At 36.2% G+C, this 24,107-nt stretch overlaps 1 protein-coding gene across 3 annotated transcripts in view; it reads right to left on the minus strand.

The window, feature by feature from the left end:
* Positions 1-24,107, minus strand: part of SH3RF1 (SH3 domain containing ring finger 1) — an 83,823-nt gene that overhangs the window by 19,136 nt on the left and 40,580 nt on the right. For all 3 annotated transcript variants that reach the window (XM_074541247.1, XM_074541249.1, XM_074541248.1), the window contains 4 exons: positions 13,454-13,729; positions 12,631-12,726; positions 6,528-6,830; positions 5,580-5,690 (listed from right to left, as the gene is read on the minus strand). In XM_074541247.1, the coding sequence (XP_074397348.1) occupies positions 5,580-5,690; positions 6,528-6,830; positions 12,631-12,726; positions 13,454-13,729 (786 nt within the window). The remainder of the gene's footprint in view (positions 1-5,579; positions 5,691-6,527; positions 6,831-12,630; positions 12,727-13,453; positions 13,730-24,107) is intronic.

A 24,107-nucleotide genomic window follows, 5' to 3' on the forward strand; every position in this document is an offset into this window, starting at 1 on the left:
CCTCACCATGTCTATCAATATGGTAATGAGACCAGCAGTGAGCCACAGCACAATCAAACTCCCAAAGACTTGGCAAGAAATCTAAATAAAGTACTTGATGGACTTTAGAGGACTAACACTCCACACCTTGCACTGCTACAACTTGGTAAAATAGACCCAAATGATCTAGCCAAGTTTTCAAGAAGTTTTCTGGCATGTAGCCATTTTTCTAGCTGTTGAGAAACACACCTACCTCCAGGCACTTGCTAGTTTTGATGGTTCCCATAGTCAACATTTCGTGAAAGAATATACACAAACCGCATGTGATTCAATAGAGTATGCTCAGCAATAATTAAGAGTATTTTAGGTAGGTGAGGGGAAAAATTGAATGTTTCTGCAACTACTTTTCAGACACGAGGGGTACTTTCAAGCATATAAACCAGTAAATAAGTGATAAACTATTTTTTAATTGAAAGATGAAAAATTACATTATTTGATAATTAATGTATGTTACAACTTCAAAAAGTATCTGTAGTCATGCTCTAGAAACATATGCATATTACTAAACTTAAATATAATTGGGCTGCATTCCCCTATCTGTTAATTGAAGATCAGTAATCACCTCGCTCAAAGAATAATAAAAGGCACAGCAGTGGAAAAGAACATTCATTAAGTCTTCACTCCCACAATGTCTAGGAAAAAATATATGGCTTGCAAAATCCCCTGAGGGCTAACAAATTAAGGCTTATGTTTAACAAAATTTCTAAACTATATGTTATCAAGAACAGGTCTCTCATACAAAACCTCATTGTTTCTTCCTGCTGCTTCCTCTTCAGAACAAAAGTTGATTTGAATTTTGGTTGATTAAAATTAGGACAATTCTTATTAAAACCTCCTGACTTACACTATTGAACTTACACTGGAACTACATAAAAGAGCTAAATGTCATCAGTGTATTATATAACCCCCACAGCTTGTGCCTCATTAATCATAATTCAAACTACCTTATATTCTTCAACATAAAGAGCAATTTCTCCTTTGTGCATGAGAGAACAAGACCAGAAAAATTAGCTATTTTTTAATTTTCGAAACCTTCAGCACATAAGTGAATGCAAACCATCCAAATATAGACCACCTCTTTCTGCTAGTTAAGTGCACACACCAAGCCACCATTTCAAAGTCAACATTTCCAATCCGTAGAAGTAGCTGTATGGACATTTAGGTTGATTGCAATCAAAAACACTTTTCACTTCCCAAGAGACTGTAAAGGCAGACTGAAAGGAAGATAAGTTATCTCTTGTTGCTAGATTGTTTTTCTGCTGCTGCTTTTGAATGTAATTCTAACTTTGCTGTGGTACATTTAGTTTGTTTTTCCCATATCATGGTTCAAATCACATACTTTAAGATTATTTTTCAGTAAAATCTATGGCAACTAGATCTACTCCATTAGATAAAAACCTTATAAATTACATCCAAGAATTTCCTTCCAAGTGAATGAACCTCACATAATTGTATGTGCATATTTTCACCCAACTACTACTGTACTTGATGTCTGTTATTTTTATTTTGCAAAGAACTTTAAATATACTAAACACCAACAAGGTTAAAAAATGCCAGTGGCCAAGATAAGCAGACCAATTAATGCCCTAATTAGAGGTAAAGCTGTGGTTGGAAGTCCCAAAGAACAGTGTAAGAGATAAGCTCTGGCTGTGAGAAGTCTGTCTCAGTTCATAGCTTCTTCAATTTCAAAGAATCAAACCTCGAATCACAAGCCAAGAATTAATGCTGTTGTATAAAGAACCCCTGATGCAAAATAAAACTTTGAAATAAGTAATCACAAGTTTTCTGAAGGAAAATTAAAATTTGCTTAAATGATACAAGCAGTAGAGAGCATATACGGTCACTTGACAAGAGCACTCTCATTCCTAGAGCTTATTTGTGCCAATTTAAGCTGAAACTTTGTAAATTATTTACTTCATACAATACTGGGTACCAAAGAGCACCTACAAGACATAATTGTGGACAAAACAAAATTAATACAATTGGCATTTTTGAACCATCAGAGCAACATAAAAAACTAAAATGTAATCCTATACATGGACACAAATAAAAGAGTCACAGACTCCCATGGGCTAGGAATTAATCCAAACTGTCTTAGAGAAACTTGTTAGACAACAAGACAGCTCAAAATTTTCTCCTGTTGACAACAAACATGCCATCTTTCTTACAGAAGATAAGAGAAGACACTAGCTTTTCCTTGCTTTGAGATTCAGGACAGATAAATGTAGCAAAGATGCACAAATTCAGAATTATTGTAAAGGAATACATTATTCTCTTCTTCGCTGATGGGTAATCATGCTCATCCTCTCAGATTTCTTTCTTCTCCCTTAATCTGAGTTTAGAATTACATTTAAAAAGTGTATAAACACCTTGCTTTCAAAGAAAAATTACTTTCAATAGTGTTATAAACACCAAAACAACTGACAGGAAGGACATCAAATAAATGACCTTCAAGCTAAAGAGAAACTCATCCTGTTCCCATCCAATTTCCTTGTCAGTTGCTTAGTATTCAGAAACAGTTAGGAAAAAAGCTAAAGGGAGAAACTTAGAGAACTACAGGAATTTCTACTTACAAAAGCAAAAAAAAAAAATACAAGACCAAACACAAGAGCAAAAGTACTCAAGTCAACCACTCTAATGTATTAAACATACAATCACAATTGTTCCACAGCTTAAAATTAATGTTCAGAATGTCAGGAAGGGTAACAGATGTTTCCAGAAGGGAAACATCTAGATAAACAAGAACATCACTTTCTCTCTTGGCTGGTCAGAACTATTTTGCACACTTCTAAAATGAAAACAAGAGCTGATGAAGCAAGAGGGAAAGTGTAGGTAAAAGAATTACCTTACAGTCTGTGACTTTACAAACTGCATCATCATCTAATGCTGTCTATCATCAAAGAACAGAGGAATAACCTGACTCTAACCTGAGCTGCCAGCTTGCATTTTAGTCATGCTGAAAACAAGTCAAGAAGAAAGAAACAGAACATGATGTACAGAAGGCTATTGACTTTTAAAGAGGGTGGCAGAGAATAATTCAGATTCTCAATGGGAATTATGTGCCTAATTGGAAAAATAAGCAGGAACATGGTTATCACAAAGAGAAAGTAGCACCCCAAGATCCGGGACAATCAATGGCAGGAGTTTCTCTCCACGCTGCATTTAGCACTGCAATTTAATTCCTGTGAATACCCATGGCGAGATCGCCTTTGAACAAGCTTAAGCAACTAAAGCACCCAGGGTGGTTTAATGGCTTTGCACCACCACCAAACTAAAGTATTTTTCCATGTTGGCATCAAATAAAGAACTCCTGACTCTTAATAACAAACAGAAGCGTTTGTTATTGAGAGAGAAAAAAAAGCAGCTTCTGAGAGAACTTCTGAAATGATGCATTGAATGCTGTCTCCTCAATCCTCTCCAGAAGTATCTCATAAATCAATTACTCAATATTTGCAGCATATATGTTAGCTAGACTTGCATTCTGCTTAACAACACATATGTTGATTCTGTTTGCTCAGTTCTCACATTTTCAGGAGGATAGGCTGAAAGAAGTATAAAAGACTAAGTGGATAAGTGTATAAGCAGCTAATTGTTTCTAGTATAAGATGTACACCTCATAGGCAAAAAAAGACCTGAGGGTTCTTCCTGGTGTACACCAACTTCAACAAGAGCCCACAACGTACACAGATTGCCCAGAGAGGCTGTGAGATCTCCATCCTTGGAGATATTCAAAAGTTATTTGGACACTGTCCTGGGCAACTGGCTCTAGGCAGCTTTGCTTGAGCAGGGGAGGTTAGACTAGACAGCCTCAAGAGGCCTTTCTAAACTCATCTGCTCCATGACATTAAAATATGAACCTAAATATAATGAGATTATTAACTGTTTCCAGATTAGCATTCGTTTAACAGGAGGATTACACAGCTAATCCACAGACTGAAGGAATCAACAATTTAACCCAAGTAAGACAAAGCACAGCTACAGCTCAATCTGCCTTACACAGTAAGGCAGGGCAAAAGCACATGCTCCATGTAACTGTAAATAATAAAGTTGTCAGTCTGAAGAGCAAAGAATGTGAAATACATTTCCTTGGATGAGAGCAATTACTAGCTCACAAAAGATGACAAAAATTTGTGGCATCAGGCTGGATATTTAGCTGGACATAAACTTTATGCTACATTCAGGCAAATTTTCAAGATATAAGAATCAGGCTAAAAAGATAAAAGGGTTATACTATCAATATCTTCTCCACTGAAAAAGACTGTGCAGTTTTGCACCAACTTCTGGCATGTGCCACCATAAGTGTACCATGCCAAAAGAAAGTACTGGAGATAATTCAGAAAACAACAGCATCATAATTTAAAGGACTGAAAACTGTAACTTTAGAGTTCCAAACAAAGAAGCAAACCAAGCAACAAAGCAAACAAGCCACTCCTAAGCATTTTCGTAAACAACAGAAAGTTGATACCACAAGACAGACAATTGTGCCTTAAATTTTGCAGAAAAACGTGTAAAATGATGCAAATGCCAACAAGTTGAAAACAAAACTAGACCTATTTAGCAGCAAGGCTATTAATCATATTTTAGTTAGTTTAAAGACTTCAAGCATAGACACCTGAACAAGATCAAGTCACGGGGATTTTTGTTTGGCTTGTTTGTTTGGTTTTCTGAAGTGAAGATCTATTATTCAACTGTGCCCCACGCCTTAAAAATTAGGGGCACAACTTTAGACTGAATGAACTTAATTTCAAGAACTTTAAATAAAGTCACATTAAGATCCCTTAAAGATCTCTGAAAACTGGTATCCACAATCTTTATTGCAGTAAGGCTCTGATGAGTACAGTATAATTTATGGCATTCCATAGCTTTTCTAACATAAGCATAGGAAACCAAGGAATTCCAGCAGGTTTTAGAAAGATTACCTGCAATTTTTGAAGGAAATATCATGTCAATTGTTCAAAGGAAACATCATTGCAGTGTATTTCTTCCTTTAAAAGATGGCCATTTGCTATATGTTTTCCTATTGATCCCCAAGTGCCTAACTTTAAAATGCTAGACACATTCTTCAGCTGCCACAGGTGTACATGCAACTAAATTCACCTTATTTAATGAGGAGACAGCAGACTTTTGAAGCTATTTCAGATAATCTTGAAAATCTTAAGTAAGACAGAAACACCTGGCAGCTGTGGTCCCAAGTTGCTGTTTTTTGTAAGAACCTTCTTGTTTCCCCAGACTTTCCCCCCAGCACAATTTCTTTTCTACTCATGCTTGAAAGAAAGACTTTTCTGGAAGGAAGTGTGCTTCTCATGTTTACTATGGAGAAATTACTGAGGAAAGCTGGAGAAATGGATATACCTGACAACATGCAAACATTTTGGCAATAGGGCTTTTGCTATAGTTAAATTCATACCATTGTCTATCACATGGACACAAATCCCACAGAACCATCATTTCAAATCAGTATATTGGAACTTGAGGAAAAAAAAAATCTGTGCAAGACCAAAGGCAAATGGAAATGCTGAGTTTTCTTAAGCAGTACTTACACCAAGAGCAGCTTGGTAGGTAACTTCCGAGGGGAAGGTGAAGGAAGGCCCTGTTGTGACTGGGCTGCTGGGGGGTGGAGTCACAATCAGCCCTGTAGTGCCAATATGAACCTGGGAGAGAGAAAAAAGGGTCAGTTCTGTGTAGTTTAGTAACAGCTGGTTTTGACAGAGCTGTAAGCTTCATGGTCAAAATCACCAGTATTCTATCCCTTGTAACCTTAAACTAAACCTAATTTTTAGTTAGATACTCACATAAACAGTGTTGGATCACACAGCTCACTTTTTTTTTTTTCTGACTTTTCTCAATGTTTGGAGATACACTGAACCAGCTACATGAAACACGCTTTTAACCAGTGTCAGCTCTTTTTTTTTTTTTTCCATAAAAGGCTGTCAGATCCCTAAGATGTGCAAATAAAGTGTATTTATGAGCTCAGGTAAAACATCACCAATACCTCTTGGGCTCCATTGCTTTCTCTTTTCCCAAAGTCTAATCACTATATGAAACAGCCAGTTTTTCACAAACTGCTGAACAAACAAAGTCAGATAAATATTTCTACTTATCACAACCAGATTAACATGTTAAATATCTGGAATTCATATAATCTTCAAGTTGAATATTTTACTTTTATAGGATGCACTTTACTAATATTCATTATTATATTCAATTTAGAAAAAAGAAATAAAAAAATTACATCACTCCAGTTTCTAGTTTCCACAGTTTAATCAAAACCTTTGTGGCACTTTAGAATATAACAACTGCAAAAAAACCCCTAGTCTACAAGACCCAACTATTTGCTATCATATCAGAAGTATTAGAAAACATTTTCCTTACATGTTCTCATGTTGGAATATAAGTTTTTTTACTACTTAGACACAATTAATAACTTGAAACAAGTAATCTGACAAGATCAGAGCCTTTACAGCTGTAGCTGATGCCCTGTGAATTACCTGAGAGGGGGCACTACAGGACAGCCCGGACAGCTCACTTATGCGGGCTGCAGCCGTGGGGTTGCTGGAGCTGATGAGGACAGGAGGACTGATTTCCATGGAGTGGCGGTTCTGGGAGGACTGAGAAGCCTTGTTGGACATGGTGAGGGAGGTAAAAGAGTGCCGTTTTTTGGTGTTTTTCTTGGTATCGGTGTGCTTTTGGGTTGAATTGTTGTGGGCTGCCCCAGAGGTACCTTCTCCAGAGTCAACAGCAGAACCTGAGGGCTTGTCCAACTCTATCAGCTGTTTGGCTGCTGTATTAAACTACAAAAACCAGTAACATGTTAGTATGTTTTTTATTTATAAAAGTCACCTGAATGTAAAAAAACATCCCTTTTCCTTTTTTTCACAAGATAATCTCAACCATGCAACTTAAAACTGTGGCATACCAACCTACTCTACAAATCTGTCAGTAGACAGTGACAAATCATTCACTGCAAACTCAACACACTTACTGTTGGGCTGGTATGAAATTTTACCATCAGAGGTAAAATTTCAGTCAATAAGTACATAATGCCATAGTCCAGACATGGATTAATTCAGCAATAACCACTGTCTGTATCATCTAGAAGTCAGACTAAAACACAGTGGTCCCCTTTGACCTTATAACAGAAAAATCTGTGCTACAAAACTTCTTGGATATTTATGTCATTTTCAGCCATTTTTTTGTTTTGTCTATGACATAATCCTGCACATTTGCATGTGGGCTCTTGAAGGTATTGCTCCTTTATATCCTTTGGTACTTGTGCACATCTTTAACACTACCAGCAATGAAAAGACAGGCTTCCTCAGTGCAGGTTCAAGAACACAATAGGACAGACTAAATACCCAGCTATATCAGTATACTGCCTGGCAACACGCACCTATACAGGCATAAGATGGCATAGGGAGAAAAGAAACATATACAGGCAATTTTGTGGAAATACCTTCTCAGCTTCTGAATTTTCTAATGTAGAGGCACCATCTCTGTGCCATTTTCTCTTTCTTTAATCTTACCTAAAGAATTTTTGTTCAAATGAGATTTCCTATCTGCTAATTATTGTAACAACAATACTACATTAAAAGCAAACAAATCCTTCCTTTCCAGTGAAGAAATGAGGAATCCCACACATTTTCTTCTTACAATGAAATGTAAGCTATATAATGGAGAGGAGGAGAGGAAACCAACAAACAAACCCTCTACATCTTTCAAGTGCCCTTTATTTTTAGAAAGTCTTAGCACTATTAGAAATAATAACGTCAGAACTCTCATGTAATCATGAGCTGAAATAACACCAGCACCAGTTTTCTGAACATGTACCACTAAATATGAATACTGTTACTTGAAAAGTGTAGGTGATTATGAAGAAAGAAAAGATCTTTTCTGAAGAACATCAGGATGAAAGAATGAAATTAGTTACTGTGGAATTTTATTTCTATTCTTCAGCATATTATTTCTTCTATTTATTGTACCAGTTTCCTGCAAGTCTTGAGATACCTACTAGGGTTTTAAAGTAGTATTTTATCCCATCAAAACTTTACCAGACAAACAACAAGCCATTAATTATGATAGCATCAACACTGATTTAAATGCAGCTCCCACAGATGACCAGCTTATATTCTGAACACAAGTAGATATCTACAGATATAGATATATAAGGTAGTGTAAAAGAATAAAGATTATTTTTTAAATATAGAAGAGGTTGGTAAGTGATATTTGAAAGATTTTCATATATATAGAGAGAAAAAAAAAGATGAAGTTCAAAACTGGAACTACTGGAACAATGAGGAGTTGACATAAAAACCTTCTACAGAAGAGGAAGAACTACATGGAATATACTGCAGTGGAGGAAGGGCATAATGGGAGATTTGAACCAGGATATAAAGTCAGGAATATAGAATTTTTTCCTGAATGTTCTTATTGTTGGTCCTTTAGAATGCAGCTGAAGAGAACTGGAACACAGAATCATAGAATCATTTGGGTTGGAAGGGACCTTCAAGATCATCAATATCCAACCCATCTGCTATGGGCAGGGACACTCTGACCAGGCTGCTCAGAGTCCCATCCAACCTGCTCTTGAACACTTCCAGGGATGGGGCATCCGCAACCTCCCTGGGCACCCTGCTCCAGTGCCTCACCACCCTCACAGTAAAGAATTTCTTCCTAATATCTAATCATAACCTATCTTCTTCCAGTTTGACTCCATTCCCCCTTGTCCTCTCACTACATCCTCTTGTAAAAAGTCCCTCTCCATCTTTCTTGTAAGAAGGAAGGAGAAGACAACATCAGAGCAGTAAACAATCCTATGAAAAAGGTGGATGCTAGATTTTCCTTCCTGATATTACTCAAGATGGATCATATGGATCAAAATAATATTGTATTACCTGCATATAACAGAAGATATGAACACATTTTCTCCAGTGAAGCTCATTATTTAGATGATTATTGAACTTTAAATTTAGATCAAACATACTTTAAACAGACCAGTGAAAACATCATTTCATTAGAAAACATTGAGGCTGAAGGATATGAAAGAAGTAGAAAGTAAGACCAAAAAAAGCCTACTCTGCTGTTCAGCTTGTCAGGGTCTTATTTGTCATCATGACAAACATGCAGGTTTTTCAAGGTCTAAAATTTTATCTATTTTGCAAATTTTATTTTTTTTCAACTCAGATTGAAATTCTTCACATAATTCCTGAGAATCTAGGTATCCCATACTGTTGATACAATGGCTGCAACTGTTTCCATTCCTATGTCATGTACTTCGTTATTTGCAAAGAACTAGCTAATCAGAGAAGTTAAGGGATCACAGAGGAATGAAAAGGAAAACCAAAAGCCACTTTGCTAACAGCACCCCAAGGTACCTGTAACACATAATTGTATTTGTTTACCTCCAGAAGCTATCAATGCCTGCAGAATCTGATTACATTGTACAGTGAACAACCTATTAGGGAAAAGTTAAGGCTTGCCCATGGGATCAATTCAAGATGCATTCAAATAAAAGCAGCATTCTGTGCTTTTTTATGCAGAGAAGCAAGCAAATGAAAGTTACATGAATCTGAAGATGGAAGAGAACTGATTACTGGCCTCCTCTTTGAAGTAACCTGGGGACAGCAACAGCTGCAGAATATTTTGTAGAATGCAGTTTACTTCTCCTTGAGAAGAGAAATTAAGGACCTGCATGCATTCTCCAGTGAAATGGCTAACAGATATTCAAGGTCACCAAGGGACTGAGCCCAAGTCATGCTATGAAGTGTTTCAATCTAGCATTCCTTTCTGCAACAAATACCTATGTACCTAGGCCTGCAGTTCCTACATCAGTAGTTTTCCTTAACAGACATATTTTCATTGAGGCTTCTTTACTTCAATCTTTACATTCATTTTTTTTCTTTTTTTCCCATTCAACAAAATCTTTGCTGCAACAGGAAGCCTGAAATCCAATTCCTTTTCCCACAACCTCCAGGAAACTGAAGAACTTTGCAAGCAGGGCAGGGCAGAGGCAGCTGGCTGAGCCAGGTCTCGGTGCTGCAGCAGGGCTGAGGTCAGCACACAGCTTTCCTCTGCCTGCAGATGTCTGCAGGAATTACCCCTACTGCAAGGGCTCTAACAGTGGTGCTCTGCTACACTTCTTTTAAAAATTAATCCAGGTGTTCTTTACTTGCACAAAAGTAAACAAAATCTGACATTATTTTCTACTGACAATTTGACTGAAGAGTGATTTCTTTTTCCTGATTTTTATTCTCTTTTGGGCATTTGTATTTGTTTATGAAGTGTTAAACTAGGTCAAATCATTCAATTTGAGGTTTAAGAAAAATTGCAGAACTGTAATTTTTCAGAAAAAAATCTAATAATATCTGTTTAGTTATCAATCTTTGTTTTTGGAACAGCAATAACTATAAGTGTTAACTGATTTAATAGAATCACTCTTAAAATTTCTCTCAAAATGTGTTCAGTCTCACTTTCACTATTACCACAAATTTAATACATGAAAGTTAGAAAAGAAAGTAGCTAACATCGAAGCATAAAAAGGCAAAATTTGTCCTCAAATATGATCAGACCTTTTCATGGACTTCATTAACTAAAATTTTATCCTCACTGTAAAAGAAATATCTCAATTATTACACCTATACTACAGAATAAATATCACAGACTACGCCCATTTTATAGTTAATGACTTCAGATAATCTCTAGTAAATGGAGCTACGAATTCACATTTTCAAACAAAAGGATGTGGGCTAACATACACAAGGTAAAAGTTATGTCTGTCATTATCATATAATAGAATTCCCCAAAAATAGGCAATGATTAAAGGATTGGGAAATGCAATGAAAACTACCATATAAAAATCTTTCAACAATATTAATTACTTTTCATGTTCATTGTCTTTCATAAAATTGGTAAGAATAGTTTGCTGTACTTGTTTCTATCAGTTGTCTGTATATTTTCCAGAACAATAGTTATATACTCTCAGAAACCAGGCATTTCAGAATTCAAACCCATACTTTACTGCACATCTCACTGTCCTCCACCCCAGCATGCATTTCAGTTTAGTGTATACTGAAAAAAACCCACCTATCTGATTTGAAGTAACTCTTAGGGTATAATTTATCATTCTAGACTTTCCATTCCACTTTCATAGGGATTTGAGAAAGTGTACTTACTTAAGTGTAGATGCCTGTTCTAAAGGGGTTTATTGAAAATACATTTTCTTAGTTGATGGAACCACTCTAAAAACATTAACAGAAATATATTTTGTGACTTTCATTTTTGCATATTTTTTTTCAAGGCCTTATACCCTTTTTGCAACTTTTGCAGAGATAGGAATGTAGTTGTTAGCTAAATAGCTCAAGTGGCTGCCCTAGGAAAGGGCTTTTTCTAACAAGGCTAAGTAATTTAGTTTGAAAAAACACTACAAAAAGCTTTACTGGCTGAATTGAAGGGGCAGTTAATTGCAAGAAGCTAGGAAAGAATACCCAAGGGCAAGAAATCATTAAATTGGCCTTTAAAAACATCTTAAACTGAAGCCAAAATTGCACTAAGCAAGTTGAAACTTTTTTGGTCTTGTTTTTTTTACAGTCATGTGAAATTTTCTACCTCCAGACTTACAGATCCTTACATCAAGCTATAAAAATAAATATATATTTTTCCCTTTTAAAAATAGCAAATTCTATTTCAGTTGAAGGCGGTAATGGCTTTTGAAGTTCCCATCTCATCACAGGATTCAGAAATTGAATTAATAAAACTTGACTTGATTCTTAGTATGGTTACACATTTCTTCTGTGACCTGAAATACATATTTCTCATCCCAGAGATAATGTGAAAATACTTTTTTCTTTCATCATTCTGCCTCAATTATTTAAATGAAATACTGTTGGTGCAGGGAAGTGTATCTTACCAAGTATTCACAGCATACCTATCAGAAAAGGACAAGCATTATTCCAAACCTTTGTATCTTTCTGTAATGCAAATTTGAATAATCATTGTGGCTGTACACACCGTTCCCAATCACTGATGTCTTTCTATATAAAAGATACAGCTTTCAACTCTTAAAATTTAAAGGTTTGGGCAAATTTTCTCAACTGCAACCTCTTACTGTAAATTGCTATAACACAAGACAAATGCAGGAAGATGGAGAAGGTTTTATATGTGGCTCTGTTGATGAAAAAGCTGATCCTTTACCTGTTCAACAACAAACTATAGACTTTGACATCCTAGTTGTGCTAATTTGGTTTTGAAGGATGGATATTAGGGACAGTCCAAAGCTAACTATTTCCCTGAATTGCTGATTGCTTTCATTTTGTAGCTAAGTGTGGTTTGGATTGACTGCATGACTCCAGTATTAACAAGAAAACATAGTGACTGCCTCCAATTACACTCATTTCAATTCCATTCAATAAAAATAGGTATCAAATAGCCAAGTGAAAATCACTGGTTCAACTGCTGAGGCCATTAACTTTCCCAAAGAGAATTTTAGGTCTAAGATTATTTATATCTCAGGTTGTTTTAGAATCATCACCAGTACTGATTATTTTTCCTTTCAGAAAATTAAACATACAGCCTTACTGAGGACCCAGCTTTACTCACCTCAACATAGGAAATTGGAAATATTCCTATCTTGTCAGCCAGCATTCCTTCTGCCCAGTTTTCATCCACGCGGCGAATTACAGTCAGAACATCATCCTGTGTGAACATGCAGTGATTATGTCTCCCAGCTCTCATTTAACTTCTCATTTAATTTTCCTCCATAACACAGGAGTAATCAGAGAAGGCAGGACATGGACAAGAACTGCAGAGAAGGCACTCTGTAAGAGGAATATGCTGCTTTGGGGGTTGAAGTCAGCTCAAGCTGCTCTTTTTCCTATTTTGTCAGAGCTCAACTAACTGCCCACATCTCAGTGATCTTTGTCTTTAGTGCCAGTCTTCCTGTCATGTTCAGTCCATGTTATTCATCAGCCCTCCTTTAATTTCTTGGCGTTATTCAACAGAACCACAACCATTTTCCTTCTCAACTGACTCATTACCTAACCTTCCCTAGATGCTGTTTTTCTACTTAAGTACTTAAGAACATTGTTAGTAATATGACTTCCTTCACATCTGCAATTTGAGTGTTTCCTTAGAAGATGGAATGTTTAAATTCACAACATAGGTTATTTCTCATAAATTAGGAACATCACTACTGCAAGTACAAAAAAATGCATTCTCAGAAATAAAACATCAGAGAAATTATATGTAATTTAGAAAGAGAATGAAAAACTAATCAATATAGGAGAAATACTTGCAGATTTACTTGTCCTTTTCATATGAGTGCAGCTCCAATAAGAAATACAGATAATTCTACAAAACAGTTATTTTTTATGCAAATAAATGAAATTATTAGAAGAAAATAGTAAGTGTATTCTCTTTTTACCTTTGCAAACGGTAAGCAGTCTTTATCTGCTTCCTTGTCTTTTACTTCAAAATCATAAAGTGCTTTGCACTGAGGCGGAGGTTGAGGTAAAGGTTTAATAATTTGAACAAAATTGGTAGGAAAAAAGCCATGGATGCCATTGACTTCTCCATGATACCAATTTTCATCCACCTGTCGACGTAAAATGATGATGTCTCCTTTACTGAATTTAAGATCTCCAGGTTCTTTTCCCTCGTAGTTATACAATGCTTTGGCACATGGTAACTGAGGTACACCCTAAAGAAAAAGAAAAAAATAATAGATTATTAGAATTAGATGAGCATTACTGAATAAAATTTATATAATATTTTTGGAGAGTATGAATGGAGCTGCAAAGTATGAAATTGCAAAGTAAAATTATACACATATTTTACTGCAGTGATTCTACTGATTTTTACCCACACAAGTGGGAAGAGCTTCAGTTCTTGGCAGTCTCTAAGTTTCATTATGATTTTTAACATACAAAGTTTCTAGATACAGAAAAGAGAGAAAAACATAATACTTTAATCCTCATGTACTAATTCACTAAGATTAAACATTAAAAGAAACAAAGCAAGGAAACTGGAAAGCAACCTGACCACTTGAGATACCACTGGCAGAAAAATGCTGCAAGAAAATACAACACTGGAATAAAAAATTTTCTATAAGGCCTTTATGGCAGTTTTCCTGCCTGACTTTCTTATTATCTGCCTCACCTTATTTACTTCATGGACAGAGAATAATAAAGATGAGGACATAAAGGGGGTGTTTTCCAGCTCGAAAAACAGATTTCAGTTTATTAAAAATGAAAAATTTCATCCTGGAGCAACTCTTTTATTTAAATTATTTATTTAAAACCACAGCTAATAAGAATTACTGGAAAAGATCTGTTGAAGGTGTGCATCCTTGGGTTTCCTGAACTCGATTCCTCCATAATATCTGAAAACTGTAGATCACTGGTGCTGCTCATGAATGCAGATCAGAAGGATTGCAATTTAGAACTGTCACTCTCCCTTATATACATTGCGGGTATTATTTTTTAATTACTCAGCCTGTATCTACAAATTTTGCAAAAGAGAGCTGTAAAACTCTCCAACTCTAGTATTAGGGCTACTGCCTTCAAAACTCTCTTTTCTGCAATTTAAATACCTGGAGGGGTGCTTACCCCCCTTAATGATGCAAACAGCAGTAACTTGCATTACTAATAGAGTCTTTCCAAAGCAAAGGCAGCCTTTATAATCACATGGAGTACAGTATTTCACATCTTTGATGCAAGCTCATATGGAAAAAGCAAAGTTTAATGAAATTCAAGGTTGCTGATATTATTTGCCACATCTACCCTATGGTATGTCTCTCCTCTCAAATCTTCCACCAGCTCAGATTGTAAACTGGAGTTGCACTTGCAATATCTCAAGAAGTCACACACAATGCAAGGAAATTCTCAGAAGGATTTATCACTTTGAGTCTGCCCATTGGGCAGAAGACAGAGTTTTGATAATGTATATCACACTGAACGAAATTTTATCTTTTAATATAATCAATTATTTTTTTGACAGCTTTAACTTTTGTCCATGCATATTAATGTCTCAAATGTATAAATAATATCTTAAAGATTAACTTCTCTAGTAACCTTTTCTCTATGCCAAGCAGTCAAAGGAGAACCACGTGTGTATATACATAGGTACAGAGGAGTATGATTTACATATGAATACAGGAAAATCAAAGTTCATTCTACTGTCTACAGGATGAATATAAAAAATATCATATTAGCAGTATCCAAGCAATTGTTCACAATTGGTGATCTCCAAACTGGAGCAAACAATATTTTTCTTCATGATCACACTTAACTGCATCAGTGCACTATGATGCCACACTCTGTACAAACCCAGACACAGAAAAAGACATCAAGTAGGGAATTTGTGGGCCTCAGCCAAGTGAGGGGAAAATTAATAGTCAGAACAGAAGAATTAAAAAATCACATATATATGTGTGTGTGTGTGTGTGTGTGTGTGTGTGTGTATTTCTGGGTTTTATGTTCTCTGCAGAGTACACAGACAGAAGGAAGGAAGCAGTCAGTGTAGATGGAGTATGAACCAGCGCAAAGAGCGAACTTTGGGGGAGAGGAAAAAAAAGAAACAGACCTCTAAACAAGAGAGGAAACACTGCTTGCTTATCCCTTTCCATCACAATAACAAACAAGCAAGCAAACACACAAACAAAAGGATTAGGAGCCAAGAATCACTTGAAAGAAAGCAGGCCCCAAGCAATTATGGCTACTACAGGATACAGAAATCTCTCTTGCACTGGAGGTAATAGTTTCACTTCTCCCAGGAATCTCACCATTGTCCTGGGAGAAAGTTTTCTATGTGCCCACGCTGAGGAAGAGGTTTTAGGTCAGCTTTTTTTAATAAAATACAGTTGGAAAAAAAATCTTTTTAAAAACAAACAAAACAAGCCAGGAATACCAGTGCAGATCATGTCAAAGCAATCAAACTCATTTGTCATCATTTAACTGTTAGAACTCCATATTGCATTTATGCAGTTTATCACAAAGGCTCCCACAAACAAATCTGCATACAAAAGTACAAATATCTGTTTATGCTTTATAGGAATTTCCTTTTACAGTGTAAAGGTTGAGTTTGTGCAAAGCTTGTTTCCCACATTAAATAGAAATGGTTCCAGTCCATAATTCCAAATAAAACAAAGTTCAACAAAACACACAGTTCCCAGTTGGACTCCCAGGGATTGAAGAGAAGTAGTTCAATGACTGAGAGGAGAAGTGGATGACTTTCCCTTCTGTCCCAGAGGGAGGATGAAGTGAGAAAGAGCGGGTGCAATGGGGAGGGCAGCTTTCAGGGGTACAGGATCAAGAGCCCTCGAGCACCATCTTCACATTCCTGCTCCTCTGAGCAACCTGGAGCCGTGCTCAGAGCCGGCGCCTTCCGGGCCCTTGTGGTCAGGCAGCTCCAGCCCCCTGTGCCCCTCTGGCTGCTCACCAGCAGAGATGGCCATGAGGACGCGCCGAGCCAGAGTTTACATTTCACTCCATGCCTCTCACTTGGCTAAACATGAAAGAAAGGCTTTGGAAGAAAAACTTTGCAGCCTGCCCTTAAGTTTACAGCTGCCACTTACCCTTGCAGCTCTTGGAGTAAGCAACAACAACAATAACAACAAAACAAAGATAAAAACCATTTTAGGAAGTTAAAATATAAAATTCAGGATTCCACACGACAGGTTCTTAGAATTATTTCCTTAGTCCTTATGCAAAAATATCTGAATTTCTAGACCTACTGATGACAGACAAAGTGTTTAAATTAATTTTTAGCAAAGGCATGGATATACACATATATTTCAGATGCCAGATTCCTTTAAAGAAAATAAGACATGATGAAATCAAAACAAATGGCTTAAAAAGAATATGAAAAAATGCATATGCATTCATATACATGAGGCTCAGGTTTCTCAGTTTTCTTCTCCTAACCCAGACATTTTGTCTTAGAAACCTACAGAATGCACTATTTTGCTCTTTGAATTTATACTTTTGTTTTCAGTCACCTTATTTCGAACTTCACTTTTATTTTTTTAATGGGCAATATGCAACTGTATGTACTTTTCATCAACTTAAGCCAAGAGAACCTTATGCCTGCGAAGAAACACAAGATCTGATTTCCTTTAAAAAAGGAGTTTTGGTGGCAGAAGCCCAAATGTAAATATGCTTACACTGGCACAAAACAGTGCTCAGTTTGAACATACTGCACTTGAAGAACCAACATTAGCTAAAGTGGCAAAAAATAGTAAATCCTCTCTCAAGGAAATGAATGGAACAGACACGGGATCAGCCGCATCTCTGTTTCTTGCAAAGCCTCCCAGCCACGGCGCTGCTGGCTGTCCCTCTGCCAAGCAAGCAAGGCATTCCCTGTTCCCTGCCTGCAGGACTGGGAAGTGGCCTGGGCTTCCCCATGAGCCAGCTGAATTTACCCAGAATAATTACACTGGTTTCACCTGTCTGAGTTTCTTAGACACTGAGTGTTTTCAAGGGGCCAGGAAATAGTGCCTTTTATAGGAGTACTGCTTATGTTGATAGTAAGACAAAAACAGTTTTCTGAAACTGGCTACATGCTCTATCAGCTTCCAGAAAAATCCAGCTTGTTCAGATACCTCAGCAGCAGTTTTTAGGCCTACCTTTATTTACAGAAAATCTAAAAGCAGGAAGTTAATCCATGTCATGAGGGGATCTTTAACATCCATTATTTGCAACTTTCTTACAAGGAATGCCAAAAATTGATTTTTCTTCACCTACACTTTTGTTTTCTTTCTATGCAGTTCCTAAATCAAACCAACAGTCACATTAATGACCAGGACAAGATGTGAAAGTACCACAAAAAAATCTCAAATTACACAGCAATTGAAAGTATAGTAAGTCTAGTGATACAGAGGTACTTTTTTCACTCAATTCTTTTTTTGTTTTTTCCAAAACCATCAGTATTGTAAGACATAGTTGATTGCCTGTGAAAGGTGCTTTTACACAAGGATAACATAATGCAAATGTGTGCAGCCAAAACTTGTTTGCAAGGCAGATTTCGGTAAAGTGAGTTCTTAATATGTACATCCTCCAGTAGGTACAGGCAAACCTGAGATTTCCTCTTCAAACTCATAGTCATTCAAACCTTTTGAAGGACAATATTGCTTCTTTTAATCTTTTGGTGTATTCTATTTCATATTATTGCTTTCTTGATTCAAATCTTTCAAATGCATCCTTCCTATTACTTTTTTTAAAGTGTATTTTCGCTTTCTTGCCTTCTTTAGCTTTACTAAGCTGTCCAGTCCTGCAAGAACATCCCCTTTCACATCTGTATTTTTTTTATGTCTCTTTCATCTCACTGGCTTCAATAGTAGTTTCAAGTCTTAATTTATAGCCACCTGATCTGTGTGATTCAATTTTCTTTGTTTCAGCCTGCTTTGTTCCTTCTCTGCTTGCATTTAACTTTCCATGCATTTTGAGACATAGAGCATATGAAAATACTTTACCAAAGACCGTCTTAAACTGCCTTTATTAAAAGATGTGTTTTCTCAAGTTGGATTTCTTTCTAAAGGAAGGACACATATTCCCTGTGTTAAGAAACAGGTACATTGCTTTGGCCTGAAAAATTAAATATTTAGTTTTGTAGGACAGAGCAACCTAGAGACGATAACATTTGAAACTAAATCTCCTTTTTTTTTTTTGACCTCCAGAACACAAAGTGTTTCCATAATCCAAGAAGAATGTTAAAAGCTGGCTCCCTGCATTTACTTTTGTCATCTAAGGAACAATTCAAACAAGGTCAGTTTGTGCAAAGAAAGGCTGACTTGAGTGTTATTCATCTGTACCCAACGCTGACTTGTTGGCGTAATCAACCTTACGCACTTCTGCCATCAGAACTATCTCAGAAGCCTGCATCAATACAAATGAATTTTTTTCAGATAAAGTGTCTCTGAGGTCCTGCTATCTGGATGACAAAAAAGTAAGATATTTTTATGTCAGGAGGCTGTATCAAACTGTAATAAACATAAAAACAAACCTTTGGTAACATCTGATATAAATTACTATTGCTGTGCTGAATACAGTAAATGAGGGCTTGGGGTTATAATAGTTCATTACATTAAAGAAGTGAGCAATGTTAATGTTGGTAAGTACATTCATTTCTACTGGTTTCCTACAATACAGTTGTACTAAATGTAATTTTTCTCTGCACACATAAAGCAAAAGGCCAAACATTTGACTTTAAAAAGTGCAAATTTGTAGCTGTTTTGAAATGCTGTATTCAAATATAGTTACTTGCTATACAGCTTCTGATTTTAATGAAAGTAGAAGTTTAGCATCAAGAGAAAACTAGCTAGCCAGGTTGCCCTGATCAAAGAGATCAGGGTTTGAAACCCAACTGTGTGTAACTTAACCCATATAACAATCATAATTTTGAAGAAAGATTACTTTAGGAAAAATACCAGGGTACAAAATAAAAAAAAAAAAAATCAAGCCAACATATTTATTATACTTTCGCAATCAGTAAAAATTTTAGGATCTTGATAAATGAGAGAACAGGATTACATTTTTACTGTTGTTTAATTAACTGAAGTAAAAAATTCTTTAGTAGACTACTAATTTTCAAGGTTTCATCCATCTAACGCAGGTTGACACACCAATCACTCCTAGAGCCCTTTGCCTGACTCTATTCAGGACTTTGCCAGCGAACTTTGCTCTTGGTAACTTGCAGAAGAATTTCACAGCACAGACTCAGAGAAACTTATATTTTATAGCAGATGGGTAGCTCCTTTATTCATGTAAGCAATTCTTATGTGCTCTTTTAAGGTAAATTTCAATGGTCTACCTAAAGTAGCCATTTTATTAAAGCCCTTTTTGCTTCCTCTGTCTTAACAGCTTTTAGGAGAAAACATTTTGCCTTTTTTTTCTTGTCTGATGTTCAGAAATAAATACAAGGTTGTTTAATGTAAGTATGAGCAACTCTTTCCCACAAAGTTGTTTTGTAATTAAAAGCTGGAATACAGGAGAATGAAAGGAATTTAAAGATGTTGCCTTAAGGCCTAAGCAATCACACTAATAATACGGAAGGTTAGGAAGGGACATTTACAAAGCTTTCCAAAGGCACTTCTCCCAGTTCCTTTCTGTGTCACACCTTTGTAAACACTTTTTTTTTTTCCAAATAAAAAGTGTGTTTTTAAATGCTGCCTTTTTTTCTTTGCCTAGTCAAAATGCAAAGTTCTTAGCTACTTCCTTTCCCAAAGTTTATTAAGTAAAGAAAATTCTGAACACTTTTCACTGAATTAAACCTCTAAGTTAATAAAATAAGTAATCAAAATATAAAAGAAAATGGAAGAGAAAACAATTATATCCTGCACACAGCATATCCCCAAATATTTTAACTGTATGCATCTGACATGTTCAAGATTGCTTCTTCCACAAGCAAACAAAATGAATTATGAGAAAACTGCTCTGCACAGGAAAGACTGAGGAGGTAACTTTCAAGATGCAGAAGAGAATGCAGGTCTGTATTGCTGTTGATTTGCATATCAAACAATTCCATTTTGAATCTTTAGAAACCTTTCGATTAATTGTTTACTACAAAAGATTTTTCCTTTGAAAAACCCCAGATCCTTTTAAGAATCTAAACAAAACCTTAAATTGTGCACTGCATAGAGCTAGGATGTTTATATAAAATAGCTACTTCCAAAAGCAATGATTTGTTTGAAAGATCTGCTCGATAAGCTGTTACACCAACACTGCTCAAACTGAAAGTGCCACTATCTTCATTGGCCTTCCCTTGATATGTTCTGACTCAAGGGCATTTGATGTCTCCATCAAACTTCACCTTTCTTGTCCCAGTGCCACCATAGAGCAGCACAGATCTCCTAATCTCTTTTAGCGCATCGAGTTAATATCAGCACAGCAGCGCAGGTTCCCTCAGCACTTAGATCCTCCTAGCAGTGTAACTTCCAGTGTGTTCTCTTTGCAGGTAATATCACCCATGGCTTCTAAGACAAGAACACTGCATACTGCAAGAATAAGGAAAGAGAAAGACATCCATCCCTCTTGGCAAGGATACATCTAACCTCCGAGACTGGATAGATGGACTTACTAGTCCTACTCTGAAGTGCTGCTAACTTCTGTACATCCCTGAAGCAGTCTCAGTGTGGATGTTAGAATATATCTAATGTTCCCCAGTCATATCCAATTTCTGATTATTAAAGCCCCATAAATATCCCAAGTTAGAAAGGCATTAACACCAAGTGCTTTGATAGTTTTGTTGTTCCAAATTCCTCTACCCCTATAAAACAGCAGAAAATTACCTCCCAGTTATTAATTTCATCTTTTTGGAGAACAGTTTGGAAAAAGAAAAATAGGTGCAGCTGATTACTAATCCACTTTATTATTTTCTAGCTGTAGACACTTTGAAAAAAGTGTCTTTATAATGGTAAGACAAACTTTTTTTTGGTGGGGGGAGAAAAGAAGTAAATGAAGCGGAAAACTGCAGCAAGAAAAGAAGCAAACAAATTTAAAAATATCAGAATAAAGCCTATGATGGTCAGGAGCCTGACAAAGATCTAGCAAAAGACTTTGAAATAGTATGTCTCGAGTACTTTTCTAAGATAAATATATCCCTGAAGCTCAGAGTACAGAACTATTTGCCTGTACAAAATATCTAATTACAAGATAGTACTTTTGTGTTTACCAAGAAGCCTCATTTTGCATAGTTATCTAGTAAATGCCTTTCACAACTACTCACTCCCATCCAAAATCTGTTGCAGGAAAAGTGACAATTTTCTGGTGTGAATAGTTTCTTAAATATAACTTGCCTTTTTTTGCTTATTATATGAACTTAAAATCACAAAACAAGAGAAAAGAAAACCTTCTGACCACTACCAAAATACAGACCACATCTCAGTGTTAAACTCTTTCCCTAAATTCCTTCTTACACGGCTAATACATAGCCCTTCCTTTCATTCATTTTAGTTTCCACATAATCTGGAAATTACACATCTTTGGCATTCTTTTGCTGCTGCCTAAATTAATACTTATCCTTCTAATACAGTGATTTAGAATTTACTTTCACTGTCAAAAGCCATAAATGCAATTGCCTAAACAGTGAAATCATTAATTCCCAAGCAAGATGTGTGCCATTCTGAGCTCCAAGTCCAGAACACAGAGAAATTTTCATGTAAACTCAGAATGCTTTTCTTTCCTTTTGGCTTAATGGGAGGCAGCTAGAGAAGCCACAGACCTTCATATGCCCTTCCACAAATAAAGCATCAGTAACTGCAACTGTTATAATTCAAATCTGCCCTACTAACTGAACAGCCATCTAACCTTATAACAGCTTCTGTCAGTCACCAGAAAAGGGGAAAAAATCACCTAAACATCCAGAAAACATGTTTCTGTAATCTACACAGTCAGTAGGGCAGACATACCATACATGACAGCTGTTGTGATTTCTGTATCATATGCAGTAGTTAAAGGGATACAGTCAACAAAATCTCAGAGAAAGCAATCATCTTGCAATGCTTAGAAACATCTCCATTTGTTTAACAACTTTCTTTTTTTAATATATGAACACAAAATCTCACCACATTAGAAGAAATAAAAGGGAATCTACATAAAGCTACAGGGCACTGCTAACACCTAGGAAAGATTCCATGATTAATGCCATTCTACCAGGCTGTACTATGATGGAGTAGTGGGAGCAAATTGAGCCATGTCATCTGCCAGTCTTTGCACAGCTAATCAGGATACATTAGCTTCTTTCCTTTTTTGCATTATACAGAAGCCATAAATACTGGAAAAGTAGATGCATTTTACCGACCACATATCAAATTCTCTCACAAACTGGACTTTACAGCAGCGCTTTACAAAACACATTCTGCTTGCTTACTTTACAAGAAAAAACGCCATTAATCTACTCAGTGTAGAAGATTGGAACACTCAGTTTCTCAACAGATCCCTGGGACACAGGAGGCCCTTGTCCCTGTTTCAGGAAGCTGATATTTTAACACAAGCTTCAGAAGTTCCAGAAGGTTTACCAACAATATAAAAATTTAAGAGTAATGCTCTATACCGTTCTAAAGGTATTTACAGTTTGAAAACTAACATAAAGAAGCTTCCCTCAATATGATGTGCAAATGAATATGTTTGCCTCTTGCACCAAGAAAAGGTGAGGGAATTCCAGATGAGAAGACAGACTGAAAAAAAAATTCTGAGAAGAATAAATGAGAAATGAGATTGCTAAAAGCAAAATCTTACTGAGCTTTGAAGGTGAGGAGTTAGAACATGATACAGGAGGAGCAAAGCGGGCAAATGACTCGGAATAAGTGACTTGGTGAGATTATTCTTGGTGAGATCAGCATGAAGAAATGTTCCTTTAATCTCTTAAATACTTTGCTGCCAAAACTTGGTCAATGGGAAAACACGGAGCTGCAAATTAAGAGGTTGCTGCATTTTTTGATGAAAACCTATCAAGGTTGACAGGCCTGAGTTTTTATCTGAGCATTTGCTTTCCACTACGATCAAGTGTGAATTTGTTCCCCACCAAAACAGTAAAAGCTCTAAAATTACAAAGGCACTGTTAATGATATTTAAAATGAGAGTAACCACAGGCATCTCTTCTGTCTGATTTTACAGTCCTAGAGATAGCATCTGAAATTCCATTACTTTCTGAGAGTGTTTCTAGGTTTATTTACCATCACTTCAACTATTTTGTAAAAGCTCAGGTGCTTGTTCAACCTTTTGAATGAACCCAACATCACCACCATACATCCTTCTCAGGCATTCCCTGCAAACTTTTGTTGCCAGAAACTGGAGGGACTTTGCTAAGCTTGGTTTAGGACTGGTATCATGTCCTCTTTCTCTTAAAACCCCCTCACTCTCTTGAAATTCATTTGGAATCAATTTGATTCTTTTAATATCCTGACTTCAAACAGCTTCTTGCCCATTGCAGAAAAGAAAAGGTGCTAATCTTAGCTGTCACTGTAGCACACACAAATATACATTCACTACATGCACAGAACAAATAAACTATTTGCAATTTATTCTTACTCATCTTTTAAATTTTTCATGCTTCAAAGCAAAAGATTTTTTTTTTACTTGAAG

Source organism: Zonotrichia albicollis, chromosome 5 (genome assembly GCF_047830755.1).
Source record: "Zonotrichia albicollis isolate bZonAlb1 chromosome 5, bZonAlb1.hap1, whole genome shotgun sequence".
In the NCBI taxonomy this organism is placed as follows: domain Eukaryota; kingdom Metazoa; phylum Chordata; class Aves; order Passeriformes; family Passerellidae; genus Zonotrichia; species Zonotrichia albicollis.